Raw genomic sequence first — 19,017 nt, forward strand, 5'->3', positions numbered from 1 at the left:
CAATGATGGGATTCTATATTATCCTTAAGAAAGAAATCCATCAAATAAACATCAACAGGTAAATGTTTATACCCGACAGCCATCAATTTCAGCTACCCATGCAAAGAGACAGGTGAGCTGGACTGGTAAACCTCGAAATTAGAGAGGTATTAATCATCTGCTCCCAGCCAATATAAACAGATGTTATTTTTAAACAGGCAAAATCATCTTTTCCTCTGAAATTTATTTGCAACAGATAATGTTCTGTTACATTTTTAATCAAGCAGATGAAGTTACATTTAAATTGAAAATCTGCTGCACTCAACTAATCAGGCAAGTAAAATTCTGAGATGATTGAACAGCAGCGTAGAGCACACCATTACAGCAGGTAAATTGTGAAATTTACCTGTCACACCACACGGCTCATTGTTCAGCCATTGCACCTGCAAGTGAGGAGCACGGAAATAAGACAAAAAAAGGAAAGACATGTTCAACATATTCATAAATCCATCATATTTAAGGAACACACCATTAACAGTGACAGGGGAAAAAAAATAAGCTCCACCTCTTTCCTACAAAGATGCCAATACAGATTTACACAGGTTACTCCTCTCTGCTTCATGCTCATCTAAGTTGCGTGTCCAGATACGCTGAGATCAAGGCACAGCATGAAAACCCTCCTGTATTTCTCCCATGATAAAATAAAAGGGAAGACCACCAAGAAATCTGAAATATCTTCGGGAATAAACAGTGTGATTTTTCTGCCAGTGCATTTTCCAGCTCCCACAGACATGCTGGGCCCCACCACCCAACTTCTCCACACCTGGGCTCACCACTAAACCAGCGGTAACCAATGTCCAGACTCAGGGCTTCACTGGTAATACATTTATTTGTGCAAACACTGCTGTAGTAAAAGCAGCACTTGTCTAAATAGATGAAATACAGATTTCAGCTCCTACCCTTGAGAGGGACACCCTAAAATATTTCTTTACATAGAAGTGTCAGAAACGAGAATCTTTCGTCTTAATTTTAAAATGAGATCCATATAGTCTTGTGCATGGCATTGATAAATTATGCATATCTACATTTTTTTTTTACATCACAATGAGCACAAACTGACAGCAGACATCTGGAGGACTGTCAATTATTAAAGCTCTAAGCTCCCATGCCTTTTTGCACCCCTGTGCTGTCCTTTGCACCCAAACCCCAGGTGCCACATATTAAGATTATTATGAGTAATTTTTCCTTCATTAATTTCTCCCATTTTCCCTCCAGGAATTCAATAAACAATATATTTTCATATAATATTGTATTTGCTAAACAATTATTTCTATAGGAACAAAAAGTTTAATGGTTACTTTAGCATGGTGTATCTGGGCTGACAGTTAAGGAAAGCCAATGCTGGTTTTAAAAAACACAGTTGTTTTACATTGCTATGTTTTAAACAGTTTGGAGACTGCCACAGCTTTTAACAATCAAAAACTCTCCAGGTGCTGTGGTTCCCCCCTGGTGCACTGTGCCCTGGTGGCAGTGGTGCCAGTGCTGCACTGACCCACACCTGCACGGAGCCCGCGCTGCTGCCGGCGCCACACGGGGCCAGGTGTGCCCAGGTGTGCCACGAGCCCCGGGCACAGCAGCCCCCGACCACACACTGCTCGGGGTGTGCAGAGACCCCAGATCTGAGCCAGCCCCACCTGCCACGCCAGGGGCACCTCCCACTGTCCCAGGTGCTCCAGCCTGGCCTTGGGCACTGCCAGGGATCCAGGGGCAGCCCCAGCTGTGCCAGGGCCTGCCCAGCCTGCCAGGGAACAATTCCTAATTCCCAATCTCCCATCCAGCCCTGCCCTGTGGCAGTGGGAAGCCATTTCAACTGGTACTGCCACGCCAGGTCCTCACACAAAGTGCCTCTCCAGCTCTTCTGGAGCCTCTTTACGTACTAATACAGTCAAAGGAGCACAGTATTTACATATCTTTCAACTGCTGCTGAAAAGTTGGTAAAAATATTATTTTTCTTAAGTGAGGAAAGTAGCTCTTCACTGGCCAGGTGAAAGGGTTCTACCCAAATTTTGAAAAGAACTCTGCTTATGTATCTTAAGGAGTTAAGGCAGTATATGTCCACCTGTTAGAGAAATTATTTGAAAAAAAAAAAAAAAGACACGTTACAATACAGATCCTGATTTCACTAATACCAGTCTATATTAAGTATACCAAGCAGCCAGAGGAAAACAAACATTATTGGTAGCATACCACGTTCCAGGCTTTATTCACAATTCAGGAAATGTGGAAAAGGAAGCATCCTGGCCCAGGCTGCAGTGCTGCCTGGTGTGGAACAGCCACAATGCCAGCATGCCTCGCTGTCACCGGGCTGGGAAAGGCTGTTTGGAGGAGTTTGATATTTCACTAGATATTTCACTAGACCCCTCCCACAAAGCTTTAAACAAACAATAGGTTACAATTTAGAACAGGACATCAAAAACAGCTTCACACTGATAGAAGGCTGGGTTAGACGGGACATTGGGAAGAAATTATTTCCTGTCAGTGTGGTGAGGTCCTGGCAGCTGTGGCTGCCCCTGGATCCCTGGCAGTGCCCAAGGCCAGGCTGGAGCACCTGGGACAGTGGAAGGTGTCCCTGCTATGGCAGGAGGTGGAGCAGGATGGGCTCTAAGATCCCTTCTGACCCAAAGCAGTCTGTGACTCTGTGAAAAATTAAAACCTCCCCAGGCCTGTGCCAACTCACGTGGCCATCCCAGGTCGTCACACAGAACACCTGTGGTGCCATTCCCCAGGGCATGGCAGTACCAAGGCTCTGGCAGGGCTGTGGGGTTGCAGCAGGGTGAAATGTAGAGCAAATATTCCCATTTTTTAAAAGTGCCCCACGGCCATGCTCTCTTCCAGCGATTGCACTCCCAGAGTGCCCTGAAGTGCTCCTTGCTGCAGTGACATGCCCATTCTCACCCTGGAGACAGGTGTAGCCAGGTGAGCCACAGCCCTGGATCTAGAGGACACAGGTCAGCAACTGAGGCCAAGCACGTGTGAGTGTTCTGCCGAACAAAAACCTCCCTGCTGTTCTCAGTGTGCATTCACTGCACACTGCTCAGATTATTAATTAAATGCCTGGGCAATTTTAACATTGGGTTTTATTGTTCTAAGTACTTTTTTACTTCTTTAGCGCTAGTTGTCTGTGTGGGTTTTGTTTGTTCCTCTGGTTTTTTTTCCCCTCAGGGTTTAAAAAAACATTAACCTACACAACAACATCACAGGTCTCAACCAGGCAAGATGTATCAATCTCCGTCCCACCCAGGCAGCTTCGAGAACCAAGTCCTGAAAAATATCTGCATTTGAGACAAGGTGTACTATGTAGTAACATTTATTTTAAAATTCTTCAGGAGTAACTTCCAATGATACGTTGTAATATATTCTTTACAACTAATGTAACATTACTAGAGATAAGTACTCGCTATAAAAAATGCCCTGCTTAACGTCCAAATACTTGATTCTTCAACTTAGTAACTATACTTAAAGGTTATTCTTGCACATAATTTCCCTTTTAAAGGAAACAAGAGTTATCCAGAATTATTGCAAAAGCATTGAAATGCTATCAAGTTTAAAATTCAGATGTAAGGTCACATATTCAAGAAAACTAAAAATTCCCTTAAAAAGATAAGCAATTATTTTCCAGTCTTCAACACATTTGCAAGCATCAAAATAATGCATAAATTAAATTTTGCATCTATCCCAATGTCCTTTGCATTTACTGTGTCTTAAAATTGGTTTCTTCCCAAAATCAGGATATTAATACTGAAAACAGCACAGCTCTCAGTGACACATTAATGATGGAACAGAACAGCACTTTGAGTAACCTCAAACTGAAGCAACTACTAGCAAAATTCACGAGTTAGTTAAGAAAAGAACTATCTTTTTTTTTTTTTCCTTGTTGGCTTTTAAATTAAAGGAAATCTGCCATAGTGAAGACAGGAAACTAATAATAATTAAGACTTTTAGCTTCCAGAATCCATGCTCAATTACAGTAATGCACCAGGAAATATTTTTCTAGTATTTTGGAGGACAGTTTTGTACCGTGTTTGTCTGCTTTGACCTCACAGCTATGCAAGGGCTGAAAGAACATCACTTCAGCACTATTATTTCTTTCTGCAAAGAGCCGTACAGGACTTTTACCTCGCAAATCCGACAAATTTATTTGGTTTAAGGAGATCTCTGCAATATAGAAAGAAATAGGAAGAACTTCACTCAAGTCATTAATTTTATAGTCTGAGCTATCATTAGACCCACAAGAAACTGTTGTAATTGTAAATTATACGTGTGTCTCTTACTTGTACTGACCTACCTCAAGCAGGGAGGGGCAGCCAGGATTCCAGAAGCGATAGCCAAAATGAAAGAAAATGGACATGCACTAAAATCTCCTTCGTGCACTACATTTTCCTCTTGCAGCAGTAACAGAAGCCAAGAGGAGGCCTCAGACCCACGGGACAATGAACACCTGAAAATGACTGCTCCTCAGGTGGCCACCTGCACCACATCATGAGCACACCTGTGTCAGCACACACCTGGTGGGATCATGACAACACGCTGGCTCACAGAGCAGGTGAGCACTGCCAGGAGCACATCCTGCCCGAGGCTCTGACTGCGTGGGCCTCATCAGAACGCACTGCAAAGGAGAAATTAAGTGCCAGAAATAAGGTTTAGCCTTTGTAATTTCTCTTACTGGAGTTAGTTTCTCAGTGAGAACATCCTTGCTATTAAAAGCTTTTGAAAGTTTTACTATCGTTCTCCTGATTTAAAAAAATAGAACCAGCTATTTAGCAGTGTGTGTTATGTGTCTTGGCTAGAACTAAGGAAGCCCTGGTATTAAACAAGCAGATTTTCCTTTCCTAGCCATCGGATGAGCCACCACTGTTTCCGCGGCGGGCCGGCGCGGCGAGCTGAGCGCCAGGGGCCGCAGCACAGCCGGGAGCGCCGCTGCCTCCTGCCCCGGAGCCGGCTCTGCAGGCCCCTGCAGTCCCCTCTGCCGGCTGCCTGCACAGCTCCCGGCTGGAACAGAGCCTCCCCACTTGGCTGGGCCGGGCAGGAGCCCTGAATCCGGCTGTGCCTGCTGTCCCCTGCACCGGGCAGCATCCCCTCCCTCCCTGCCTGCCTCCACAGGCACACACGCCAAACCCTCAGCATCTCCCTCGCTCACACACAGCCAAATGCACACTCAAAGTGCGTCTAGTTAAAAAATGTGAGCAAAACCAACACATTTCTGTCAGAGTTTACTTGAAAATTTGCCTCCTGGGTAGTGCATTTCCTCTTTTCAAAGGCTGAAGCGCCGCGCAGCCTCTGCAGGAGTCTCTGCTGCACTGGGGATGCCCTGTGCTGTGGGATGTTAATTCCCGAGGTAATGCCATCCTCTGGGTCACCTGCCCTGCAGGGATTCCGTGCACTGCAGGGTCAGCTTTGTTTAGGAATCAGAGGTCCCAGCCAAATACCCTGCTTTTCTAAGACTGAGCTGGATTTCTGCTCTTCCATACGTGTGAGATCCTTGCCACATCCAGGACCTCTTGTGCTCAAAACCCGAGGCTGAGCTGGAATGGTTTTTGTCAGGAAATTCAGCAGTTTAGTTTTACAAAGGTGTGAAATTTAGATGTCTTTATAATTGCACACTTTTGTCCTTAGGCATGACACTTTAGCAACCCACACATGCAATAAGCCCTAAACATCACAAACCCTCAAATTTGCTGACACTGAACATCCTCAAGCAACGCAATTCAGGAGATGCTCTTTAATCAGCCATGGGAAATAACTCACGCCTGCAAAATGGCATTTAATAACTGTTTTCTTTCATCTTCCTTCTTTGGTGTGATTTTGGGGTTTTTTTTTGTTTTGGTTTGGTTTTTGTTTTTTCTTTTTTTTTTCTTTTTTTTTTTTTTTTTTTAAACTGTCATAATCAATGTACATTTTAAGGCTACTACACAGCTGGCTGCTTTCTAGTCTTCACCATAGTTTTCAAAAAGCATGAATAATTTAAAAATATGACATTGCCAGTATTCCAATTAAATAATAACCTGACAGTATCTTTCAAACTATCACATGTGCCACCAAAGGTATTACCTGCATAATTCCAAAGATGAGCTCCCTGTTATTTGAAACTATGTCAGGGGATTACTTTGGGGACAGAGCAAAAAGGCCAAGGAGTGTAATTTGAACTCTTGAAGGTAGAATTATACACCTTTTGGCAAGGTGGGGAGAGGGCATTTAATGCACTTTGGATGATACCGTAACTCACTGGCTGAATTTGAAAGAGGTGAATAAATTTTTAATCAGGAAAAGTAGAGAGAAAAAAGAAGAGCACACCAGAGAAACCCCAGCAGTGTTCTGCCTCCTTCAGGATTAGAAATAAGCCTTGGGACGGGGCAGCAGGACTGACTCTGTCTCTGTGGGACACACGCAGAGCCCCAGCACAACTTCTGCCACTCTCCTTTCCCGGGACTGAGGATTCATCTTCAAGCCCAGGACGAAATGTGGCAGTATCAAAATGAAAAGAGCACCTATCCCGAGACCACACTTCAGCAATAAAACATATTTCCTAACACAGATCCTGTGACTGCACTGAAAAGACACAAAAGTTTAACTTCTCCAGTACAGAGCAGATATGTGAGACACCAGTAATTTTTCAGTTTCCAAAGCAACTCGTGCCAAAGTCTTTGTGAATTACTCATTATTACTTGTTGCCAAAACTCCCAAACAGAAGGAAAGCGAGACCTTTCTGTTAAAGGAAAAAAGTCATCATTACTGGCTTTTCCCAACTTGTGGTGAAACAAGGATTTTTCCTGTTTTTCCTTCCAACTTATTTAGTGTTTTTAAGTCATCATGTATTTTAAGGAATTTCTCTCCAAAAAAAAAAAAAAAAGAAAAAAACAAACAAAAAAAACCCCAACCCCCCAAAAAAAAAGAAAAAAAAAAAAAAAAACACAAAAAAACCCACCCAAACTAAAAAAAAAAAAAAAAAAAAAAAAAAAAAAAAAATCAAACCACCAAACAAAAAAACTACCCCAACACAACAAAACAAAATAACCAAATAGGAGTGGGAGAGTCAAACCAAAGAAGAAGCAACAAATGTAATTTAGAACATTTAACATTTGTGCAATTAGAGATACTATATGCATAATAGCAAAGATTTTGCTGTAAATAAATATACAGGGATTAATTTTTTTAAATAAAATTTGAGTGTACAGAGATCAAAGGCACACAGGTAGCATAATTGCTTCTGGAAAGATACAATGAAGTATTATTTTGAAGATCTGTGTTAACACTACTATTTGTGTAAATACTAAAGATATTTCTCTATTAATTGTGTATTAAATGTTGACATTGGTCAATAATTAAACTCAGAATTTTTAGTGTGGGGCTGGGTGAAAACAGCCTGATACTGAATCTTCGATGTCATTTTGATTTTCTTACTTTTGGTTTTTTCTTTTCTTGGATAGGAATTGTTTGATGACTCCAATTTTTCATTTGTTTTGTACAGAATTGTGCCTCATGTAGCATGTTGTTTCATTAACAAATTTTGAAATTACAAGAACAAAGCTAAATGTTAGAAAACAAACTGAAAAGAACTCACTGGCTGTCTAAATCCTCCATTCAGGCTGGAAGAGCATTTTTAATGCTCTTGTGTGTCCTTGAATGAACTGACATTTAACAGTAGTTTTCATGTTTTCCTTGTGGATGGTAAATATAACATTAAAAAATAAAACAACCAATTGGATATATTAAACCTCACCTGCACATCCCACCTGCCCAGTTGTTCCCTTTGCAGGCTTAAATTCTCAGAGCAACTACAGGATAGAAGAGCAACACCTGAATAATCTGTTCTTGCATCTGAACACTTTCTGAAGCACTGACCAGGACTTTGGGGCATGTTTTCCATTTATATCTATTTTTTGAGTGAGTCTCTTCCCTATAAGACAAAAACCGGAGTGGCAATGAAAGAACATTGACTGAAAAATGGTCTCAGACTTACTGATGGAGAAGAGATCAGGTATTTGCCAAACTAGAAAGAAATAGTCTCAATGAAGTTAACCCTTATAAATTCTCATCCTTTCGTACAACACTAAAATAAAGTAGGACCAGAAAAATTTTCTTTTGTGAAGAATTCAGTTCCTAAAGAGCCTGCTTTCTCCTTCAAATTCCTGCAGATTTCAAGCTTCACAAAGCCACTCAGGATTAGTCAAGCTTTCAAACTTAAAATTCTATGTGCTCCTTGTAATTATTTGAGTTCATTGGGAAATTATTTTCAAATGTGCATTTCTATAAAAGGGAAAAATGGTTTTCATCTTTTGTCCTTTGGAGATTGCATGTGTGTGCCGCAAAAAAAAGAAAAAAAAAAATTACATCACTGACATACGTCACAAACATGTCATTTGTGTTTAAAAACATAAAATCACATCACTGACACCTCAAAAACAAGTCATTTGCATTTCCAAGAATGCTTTTGCTGTTGTTTTGCAAGGTAAGAATTTTTCTTCTAGCGACTCAAGGCTGGCCCAGCAAAAGGGTAGGTGATAGGTAACTGAGCAGCCTGGTGTGGTGGCAGGTGCCCTGGCAGGGAGATGAGCAGGGTGGTTTGTAAGGGCCCTCCTGACCCGGGGCTGCGGCCACGGCTCCCTGCTGGCTCCCTGCTGCCTCCAGATGCCGTGACAGCACCGATGGCCCCTGGCGGCGGCAGCCTTTGGGGCCCACTCACCACATCCTGTAAGAGAAACCACAGCAAAACACAAAGGACTGTGACCTTCAGCCACCACTACTACATCACTCCATTTTTAGGGAAATGACAATAAAAACGGCAGTGTTTCACCTGCACCAAGCTGCTCCTCAAAATGAAAAAACTCCCTACTACAAAAATCACAAGTGAGTGACCAAAGCTCGGCTTCTACGCTTCGTTTTTAACAAAAGAGTGTGTTTTACACACTTGGGCTTGCTATCTGAAAATCTCAGTCACACAAACACATGACACGGATCCACCACGTGAGACACACACACACCACCTGAACTGTCCCTCTGCTCCAACTGCTGACACGGATTTGTTAGAGGGATCTGTTCTCTGCTCTTTTTATTCAAAAAAAAGTTACAATAATTAAAAATCCAGTGAGGACATCCCCTCAGCACGCACCCACTCAGCCTGAAGCACACACGATGCCAGCTTTGCCTGTGTGCTGGGAGCCAGCCTGAGGGGACAGCTCAGTTTTGTGCTGGGCTGTCACTGGCTGAAGCCCCTGACACGGACCCCAGGGCTGGGCAGGCTGCTGCCCCTCTCATGGGCGTGTTACGGGACACCACTGACATTTCTGGCCAAAGCTGGCACCTTTCCCCGCTCCAGGCTTCTCTGCCAAGACCGGCCATGGCACCGTAAGGCAGGTGGAAACGCCCAACACACAGAGCTACAAACACAGCCACACCAGCACGCCCGTGTGCCTGCGCTCACACGCGTGCGCGCCTCGCGGGGAGCCAGCCCCGCATCCCTGCCTCCAGGGGAGGGAGGGTCCCCCAGGTAAAGTCCCAGGAGCACATGACACGGTTCCAGGCCGGGTGTCTTACCTTTGGAAGGGCAGTGCAGCACGAGGCAGGGACGGCCAGCACCGGGCTGGAGCACACCCGCCGCCTCACTGCCCCCGCTCCAGCAGAGTACAGCCGGCTCTGGTGTTCCACCATGCACAGAGAGTTTCAAAAAGAGACCGAAAAGAGCATCTGGCAGCTTCCCCCATGCTCCCCCCTCGCCGCCTGGCTGCTGAGGTTTTAAAGGAGTTGATGGAGGAAGACTTGTCCTGAGGATGCCTGGCTGTTCCTGCTGCCTCAGGGGCTCAGAGTAAGGACAGGCACACCACAACCACACACACAGCACAATGCAGGACAGCAAAGTGCAGAGAAATCGGCCCACTTAGGGCAAAGAGGTGCTTTTGTGACTGTCACTGGAACCTGCTGTCTCCAATGGGCCTACTCAGGCTCTCTGAGGGCATTCCCCTCACCCCCACCTCAAAAGTGTGAACAAAGGAACACCAATCACCATGTCACACCTGAGGCTGTGCAAAGGCAGCAGAGGAACATGCAGAACCAGCACCAAACTGATGGCAGAGTACACCAAACCAGTGCCAAACCACACCAGCCTGCCGACAGAAACACCTCTACAGCTGGTTCTGCCCACGTGGCTCTCAGCAGTGCACGGGAGACACGTTACCCATGGCAGTCCATATCCACCAACAAACATCCAGGACTGGACAGAGAGCTCTAATTTTCTTCCTTCCTCACTGCTAATGTCATTGTGTGACAGAACACATTCTGGATAGCTGGGAATGTCACATATGATGTGAAATCAGAGACGTTAGCAAAAGCTGTAGAGGAAAAGCAGTCAAACACCACCACCGCAGAGGGGAAGAGGCTGAGCCTGGCAGGTGGGAAACCTTACCACAGCTAAACATTGCCAGGTAAAAAGAAACAGCTTAAACCCAAATTCCACTATTACCAAGACTGTCATGCTGGTGGGACATTCTGCAGGGAGTGCTGGGGGCCCTGAGCAGAGGAGCTGGAGTGTGCACATCCACGCTCACCAGCTTGTCCCCTGCTGTCACAATTCTGCCCTGGCAAAGGCTGTGGGAGCAGGGCTGCTGCGTGTGGGACACAGCCACAGCAACACACAGCACCCACCAGGATGAGCTCCGGAAATACCAATTATATACATTAGCAGGGTATAAAGACCACCACTGCCATCACCCCAGGCCTTGCCAGCCTGTGCCACAGGCATGCATGTACTTGACCACGCACAAGTGCTGCAGCAGCCCGAGGAGCTACTTCTGCATTTCCTCCAGACTTAAAGTGAAAGGAGTGACCACACAGCCCTGCCTCGTGGTCAGCATCACTGCAGTGGTGCTGCAGGGGGCAGGGTCAGATTTCTGTCCCCCTATACCTGGCACCTACGCCTGGCAGCTCACCTCAAACTTTACTTTTTCCCTATGTCCTTTGTATCCAGTATAGTCTCTACTGCACTTTATAATTGCTTAAACACCTAGAACTTCTCATTCAAAAGCATTACATCAGTTTCCCATCAGTGTTCAAAAATTCAGTTGCGTATGAGAGTTTGTTATTGCCTGTAAGAAACACAAAGAAATAGGGACAAGGAAGAAAGATCAAACTATCAAACTGATAACAGAAGAGGGGGGGAAATCCCCTTAGAACTATCACCAAAAGAGAGGAAAAAAAAGGTGGGAAAATTGAAAAAAAATTCACACAGAATATATGACCATGTAAGCATGGGCACTCTTGCAGAAAACCTAGTCAGCAATCCCAAGCCAGAGGAAATTTAAATGAGAGCCAGGTCCACAGCAGTGACGGAATCTGAACAGATACAAGGGGCTGCTCAGGTTGCAGGATGTGCTTAGCCTCGATCTCTTTGGATTTGCAAAGGAACTTTATTAGTTTTATTAATTTTTTTTTCTTAAATAATCAAGAGATTCGAGTGTATCCACATAACACGGTGAAGAAGATTAAGATTTTTTTCTTTAATCAAAATATCCATATGCATGTGTTGTATCTTCCAAGGGGTAGGTGGATTCCCACTGCTGGCTCCCGCTCCGGGGTGCGTTCTGCTGCAGGAATCCATGCACAAACCACTCCCACCACATTTCCATGACGGCAGGGTTCCAGCAAACGCAAGTGAGGAAGAAAACCCCCCAAACCACAGGAAAACCCCCACAAATCATGGCGCTCAGCACAGTGCAGTTCTGGGAGAAGAAGCCCACAAGGGGGTTCAGCAGCACATGGGAAGGGACTGTGCTGCCCAGGCAGTGGTGCAACCCAGCAGTGCTCTGTCCCTGCCTCCAAGGAGGGAAGGGGAACCAGCCCCAGCCCCGGGCTGGCTGTGCGGGCAGGGGGAGTGACAGCAGCAGCTCTGTGCTGCCGTGGGTGGCCAGGACACCACAGCCTCCCCCTGCTCTGCAGCCCCTCTGTGCCTGCCCGGGGCAGCTCCCGGGTGGCACTCGCCACGGGCACAGCTGGCCAGCCACGCCAGCACGGCTGCCAGCACAGCCTGCTGCTAAAAACACTGATTTTAGAGCCAGACAGCTTTCCTGTGTGCTCTTCTATCAGCTGGCCTGAGAGGCTCCTGGAGCCCACGCTGCTCCAGGCAGAGTCACGGGGGGCTGAGGCCACCCCTGGAGCGGGGACGTGGCCACGGCCACCGCGTGTGGCCCCCAGAGCAGCAGCCTGGACGAGCCACCACCAAGTACCACGGCATAAATCCCTGCCTGGGGTGGCAACTGAGGCTGGCGCATGGATCACACCAGGGAATCCTGCTGCTTTTAAGAAATGCAGCACACACCTCTACATGTTAATGGCAATGTGTCTAGGTATTAACAATAAAAATATTTTCATTGTTGAAGAAATTTCCACCTGGAAATCTTTTTACTTCTGAAAGCAACTTTGTTTGAGATTGAACCCAGTGATTCCACAACTTGGGTATCCAATAAGCAGAGGGAAATGGGACTCTTTACAGAGCACTTATCTGGCCTAGAAAAATTAAAAACTTATGGTAGTCATTTTTGTAGGAAAAAAATAGGTTGTTGCTACAAATCACAAGACTCCAGAACTAAAACATACTGTATAATGCAAAGGCCACATTCAAAAGCAGCTGTCAGGGAAAAGAAGCAAAGAACGACTCATTGTATTTTGTTCCAAGCTTACACCTTTTCACCATTTAGAAACAAACTGAGGGATTTGAATAATAGAGCACAGAGAAAAGAAATACAGATGTGGTCAGATTTTGTAGTCATTTTGCAGTGCCCCACAGTTAAAATAAATTTAAGGTCAATGTCTAGAGGAAGCCATTCCAAACACTGATAGTTCACAAAGGGCATTTCCTTTCTGACAGAGATAAAAATTAAGTTAAATTTATCGGACACCACTATTTCCATTCTGACTCTGTAAGCTGCAGTTGCTGCCACTAAATAGAAGACTTCATTATTTCTTAGGGAAGAGGCAAAAATTAAATGCTTTCAAATTAATTTTCTTTTCCATTTCAGGCATATTGTTATGTTTTCATTCATTAAATGTTCAAACACACGCCTTTTTTTCTCCTTTTCATTTTACAAGTGTTCTTTGGAGTCAGAAGCAGCCACACACCACAAACTTGCCAAGCCCAGTGTGCAATCATATTCACACCCAGTCTCTGAGAAAGGGGCCAGGAAGGCAAAGGATATAACAGAGAGAAGATAAATTGCTTTTTGTACCCCTTAGTGGCCGGACATCAATGCTGCAGCTCTGAAAGCTGTCTTTCCAAAAAAAAAAAAAAAAAAAAAAAAAGGAGAGATTAGGATTGCAGCTATTCATGGAAGAAGAAATATGTTAAAAGGAAGGTTTTAATGAAGAAATGGATGAAAGACTTCCAACTACAGGAGATTAACGTTCTTATCATATAAACTCTTGCTGCAAAGCGGAGAGAAGGGTGGGAGGGGAGAACACCCCTCCAAAGACATGGAAACTCTGACACTGAAAATGAATTCTCTGCAGTAGTGCACGGCACAGTTTGTTATGGTTCTTTTTGCACACTTTATTATGGACTCCTCAAAAAAAAAAAAAAATAGAGTGTAGATTATACCACAAACCTAGATTTGCTGATTTACCCATTTTTGAAACACCCTGTGAAGAAGGTAGGACCCTGTAAGCACAGCAGCCATCAGGCAGTTTTCTGACAGTCACGCCAGGAAAACCACCAGTGACAGGTGGGAACACACAGGTACCTGGTCCTGCCTTTTGGCGGGGAAAACAGGAATTTTACAGAAGTACAAGCAAAAATATGCTGTGGTTTAGGGTGGTATTAGACAAGCAAAACCAAAACCTGAAAAGCACCTAAAACCATTGGGAAGGAAGCAGGGCAGAGGGGAGGGAAGACTCCCATCTGTGCATGGAACACTGGTGCTCGTGGACCAGCCATAGACACAGAGGATGCCAGGTGAGGACCAGAAGGTAAACCTTGATCTGCCACCAGGACCCAGAGCTCATGTCCCACAGCCACATGACATCTCTTTCCTTCACAGCAGATACTGGAAACTGGAGCTGGAGAGCTGCAGGGGGAAAGACTTGCTGAGCACTAGAGGTACAAGGACAGCATTATTTGTTTACAGGGAATATTAAAATAATAAGGTTGTTAGACAAGAGCAGGTTGGGCAAGTGAGGTGTAGGGGAGTGAACAGAGTGAGATATGCTCAGTTCCTTCCCTTAAGGAGCTGCTTCTGATGCAGTGGGAGCTCAGCATCTCTGTTCAAGGGCTCAGATGTGAAGACAGACTCATCAAATGACTGACACAACCGGCTGCTCTCACCGCCGCAGGACTGCTCTTGTTTCAGTTCCGTTTTCCACGGGAAGCAAGCTGGACACTAAACACCACAGCACTGGCATAGGAGGTCAGTCCGATGTGCAGTCACTGGCAGTTCCAGAGGAGAAGGCAAAGGCAAGGCTTCCTGAGTTCTTACACTCTATGATCATCCCTGCTGATACCACAGGCTCTAAAATCGTAATTTATGTATAGTGTTGTCACCAAAACACCTACCTCATTCTCTAGAAACCCTGAAAATAGAACTGTGCATGTCCCAAAATATTTTAAATTAATGAGTAGAGAATATCTCTGACAGGGTAATTTGCCAATATACATATTTTTAGAATACATTTCTTTGAACTGAAAGTTTTTATATTCATGTTTCAGCAGAGTCATTTACAGAATTGCAAAATCCCAGAACGGTTTTGGTTCCAAGAGGCCTTAAAGATCACCTTGTTCCAAACCCCTGCCATGGGCAAGGACAAGTTACATATTATCGTGTATAGGATGAGAGATACAAGCTCAGTAAACAAGTTACAGTTACTGCACGTTAGGAACATCTATGGCCTCTCTTCCCTACAACTATTTTGATGCTGTTTTGGGTTTTCATTACACACACATACCTACCAGCAGCTAAACCAAACTTCTGTGCACCAGGGCTACTTGAATTCCACCCACCAGAATCTGGAAGGGTCTGGAGAAGGTTCTGACCTACTGTTAAGAACAAAACCAGAGTAGGAGAAGAACAGGTGTATTTATGACCTCGTATGACTGCCTTTGACTTCCCACTGAAACATCTCAAAAACTGTTCATATTCCCTACACTCTACAAAACCATTTTAGTTCTGACCAGTGTGACCCATTCACACAGTGCAGGGAAATTCTAGCCCTGTTGTCTGCTCTGTGTGTGGCTTGCTTATTGCCAACATTCACTGTGAACCAGAAACATTACAATGTTTGTCACAAAAACGTGGCATAACTGAGCAAAAACTGCCCCCAGGTACCAAGCATTCATTTGATTTTTAACAGCCCCTTCAGTCAGCACTGGCACACCTGCAAGGCAACTCTTAGGAAGTTTTAAAAGATTTGTAAGGAGGAAAAAACGACATGAATTCCAAACATGGTGTGCTTATTAGGGCCTCTGACGCAGTGACAGAGTGCTTTACATAGAAGTCTGTGCAGCCACAGGCTGTGCTAAGCTATGCAAAAACACACACAATTCCAGCAGAAGGGTATCAAACATTTATGGTCTTGAAATACGTGTTTCAATTAAGAAGAAGGCGAAGCCTATTCCTCAGCTCTTCCCTCTCAAACAACGCAGCAGCAGCAAGTGAACAGCAGCATGTGAACTGTTTACAGACATTCTGACAAAAAACTCCACTGAAGTCAGCCTGCAGATCAGCGTCACAGAATGCTCCATGTCATGCAAAACCTCCTCACTTACATGTGCACCAAATAAAGTTATGGCATACATGGTTTTTCAACTTCTTTCAAAGTACGGTCTATTTTACTTTATTTATAAACTTCTCTTCTTTATTTCTTTCTCCAGCCTTTGTCTGGGTCATGATTTCCCTCGGTCTGGCAGAGGGGATGCTGTTGCCAGCAATGGCTTTGGTGCTCCAGAAAACCAGTGAGCAATAAGAAATCCTGGCTGATCACCCAGCAGAGTCTGCAGTTGCTGGTGACACAGTGCATGTTACATACAATGGTTATTACAGACACCTGCTGAAACTCTGTGGCACTGACCACCACCTTTATGGACCTTCTTTGCTGCAATGGGGAAGAATATCTATCAAAATATCAAAATGTCAGACTTTAGTAGCTGGGGAGAAACCACTCTGAATTCAGTGCAAAATCCACATGAGAAAAGTCAGATAACTTCAGATGAACAGCCCAAACTGTCAGGAGTGCTGAGGGGGCAGTCACCTGCTGAACTCACGCAGGGGAAATGCTCAGGTCTCTCCTCTGCCCCTTGCCTCCTTCCTATTACAGCTCATCCCTTTACTGAGCTGAAAGGTCCTCTGGTCTGGCACACAGCAACTTCTTATGCACTCTCAGAAACACAAAATACATGGCAAGGTTGAAAAGTTCACTGTATAAATCACTCTGATACTAATTCTAAATTTCTACCAGGAAAAAGCCTGTTTTCCTTCCACATGCCGTGCTGCTGAAATAAAGGTATTGAAATGGTACAAATAAGGATCATTTCATTTACCACAGCTTTGCATCCATTGCCATGAACTCGTTTGCTTTCCACTCATCTTTCAAGCACTGACATCAGTATCATTGCAGACAAATTGCTGTCCCCACACAAGAATAAACAAGCCAATAAAAAGCACTAACCTTTCCTGACAGGAGTGGCACAGCCCTCAAGGTTCAACATGATGTCTCCATCCGTGTCATCAGCACCAGCTCCCAGGAGCATCCAGCTCTCGATGTTATCATTGTCAGAGATCAAGCTCTCCTCCTCCGAGCTGCTGTCTATCACCAACACGTCGTGCATGGCTTCAGGTCCAGCAGGAAGGACTGGGGCAGGCCTCCCACTAGTGCTGCTTCTCTGCCTTGGTGTGCCCACAGCAGACTCAGGGGGACACGGGGCATTACACCCAGCAGCTGTGGTGTGATTTGGTGTGGATGATACAGGGTGGATGCATGTTTTACCTTGAGCTGAAGAGCACCTTGACTTCTTTGCCTTGCTTTTGTAGATGCTGTCATCATCTGGGGTATCAGACAGGACGATGACCTCGGGCTCATCTGAAAGCCGAGTACCACCACCAGTGAGCTCAGGGAGTTTCTCATCTGCATCCTCTTTCTCAGTCAGACCTGAACTTTGACCCATGCCTTCTCCAACATCAGCTTCTTCATCCATTTCCAGTGTGTCCAGATCCTGGGAATAGTGGATCTGGCTGTAGAGATGAAACTCCACCTCACTATCAACACTCTGCTCACTGGATGACTCCTCAGGATAAAGTTCATCTTCGTACACTTCAGTATTCTCAGGATAACCATACCCAGTAAATATTCTGGACAGTGAAGAGTCTGAGTCTACAAAAACAAAACAAAAACAAAAACAAAACAAACAAAAAACAACAACAACAACAACAACAAAAAAAAACCAAAAACAAACAAACAAACAAAAAACAAAAAAAACAACAACAACAAAAAAAACCCCAACAGTTATATCAGAACGGTCATATGTCCAAAATAAGTGATATCTTTGGTCTTCTTAAAATTGCTCAGGTGAGTCATAGAGCTCTGCACACTGAACATCAAACTGAGCAGATTTAACAGCCACCTTTGCTCAAATGTGGAACAGCAAAAGCTACTTAAGGATGCATTTGCATTAACCATAACTACTGCATCAGCTCAACTGCTTTGGCCTCTGGAAGCAGCATGTAGTGAGCTCTCCCCTCCCACACCGGGGAGGTCATCTGGCTGCCCACGGACCACACCCAGAGTGCTGTGTACTCCTCGGGCTCTCCAGACTGGAGCAAGTGCAACAAAGAGCCACTAAAACCATTAAGGGATTGCAACATGTGTCATAGAAGGTCAAGCTGGGACTGTACTGCAGAGGGAGGGAAAGCTCCGAAGGATTTATCCTCGCTCACGAACACTGGGGGCAGGGGGAATAAACAAGACAGAACCACCACAGTACTGCCCACAAAGAACTTGAAAGGCAACACAAACAAAATACAGGGAATTCCACTTAAATGTAACTGTGTTGCGCAGAGAGGCTGCAGAGCCTCCATTCCTGAGGACTTTCAAACCTCAGCTAGGCGCGGCCCTGAGCGAGTGGTTCCAGGTCACTCTGCTTTAAGTCAGGGCTGAAATTGCCAGAGGCTCCTTCCCACCTCAGCTGTCCTGTGATCCCAGCCCAAGGGTGAGTGTGTTCAGAGCTCACAGCCTGCTCCCTTGCAAGACTGGTAAAACAGGGAGGTTCTGAAGTCACCCTGCCTGCTTGAGAGACTACCCTACTTTGTGTTCATGAGCACATGAAGCACAGAGTACAGCACATGGAACACTTCCTCTGAAAGTCTGCCCGAATTTCTGCATTACAGTTACTCCCATGGAAGTCATCCAGCTTTTCTAGACATGAAAACTGCCAGATGAAGTTCAGCTTTTTGGCTGGTGAAGAAGAGTTGCATGGTACTGTTTAAATCCACTTAGTTGCACACACATACAAAAATTCAGATTTGTGAGCTTTGTACAGCTGTAACTTGTGTGATGATGGTATTTAAAGAGCCCAAAGGTTCCTGTTATGGAGGCTCTCCGCTCTCACCCAGTTTCCTAAGTAAACATAACATCTAATGTGATAAATATATGAAAGAACAAGGTGGTTGTAGACACAATAAACCTACTTTACACCGCTATCTAGCTTTAGATGCTGTAGAAAGGAAGAAAAAGTAAAATGGCACCTGAATGGCTGTAGTTAGAAAAACAGTTAACAGACCAAATGAAGGCCCCAAACTTCAACTTCTTTGTCAACTTCACACGGGGTCCCTGTTTCAAACAGGTTGGAGGCTGTTCCTACCCACAGAGCTCCAATCAAGCACATTCACAATATTAACATGTGGTTATGAGGTGTGAGAGGAGGCCTTCAGGCCTGTAGGAAAGTAACAAATCCTCCTGAACATGCTGTGTTTTTAGTGAGCTCCAAAACGGAATCCAAGTACTCCTTCCTCC

At 44.8% G+C, this 19,017-nt stretch overlaps 1 protein-coding gene across 2 annotated transcripts in view; it reads right to left on the reverse strand.

Annotated features, from left to right (window-relative positions):
- ZCCHC7 (zinc finger CCHC-type containing 7) overlaps window positions 1–19,017 on the reverse strand; it is a 90,418-nt gene that overhangs the window by 68,118 nt on the left and 3,283 nt on the right. Inside the window, exons 4-5 of one of the 2 annotated variants that reach the window (XM_053932440.1) lie at window positions 16,996–17,379; window positions 16,678–16,815 (exon numbers count right to left, since the gene is read on the reverse strand). In XM_053932440.1, coding sequence (XP_053788415.1) covers window positions 16,678–16,815; window positions 16,996–17,379 — 522 coding nt within the window. Of the gene's footprint in view, window positions 1–16,677; window positions 17,380–19,017 lie in introns of both variants that reach the window. The other variant, XM_053932439.1, reaches the window with a different exon arrangement.

The sequence above is a fragment of the Vidua chalybeata genome, chromosome Z, assembly GCF_026979565.1.
Source record: "Vidua chalybeata isolate OUT-0048 chromosome Z, bVidCha1 merged haplotype, whole genome shotgun sequence".
NCBI lineage: Eukaryota > Metazoa > Chordata > Aves > Passeriformes > Viduidae > Vidua > Vidua chalybeata.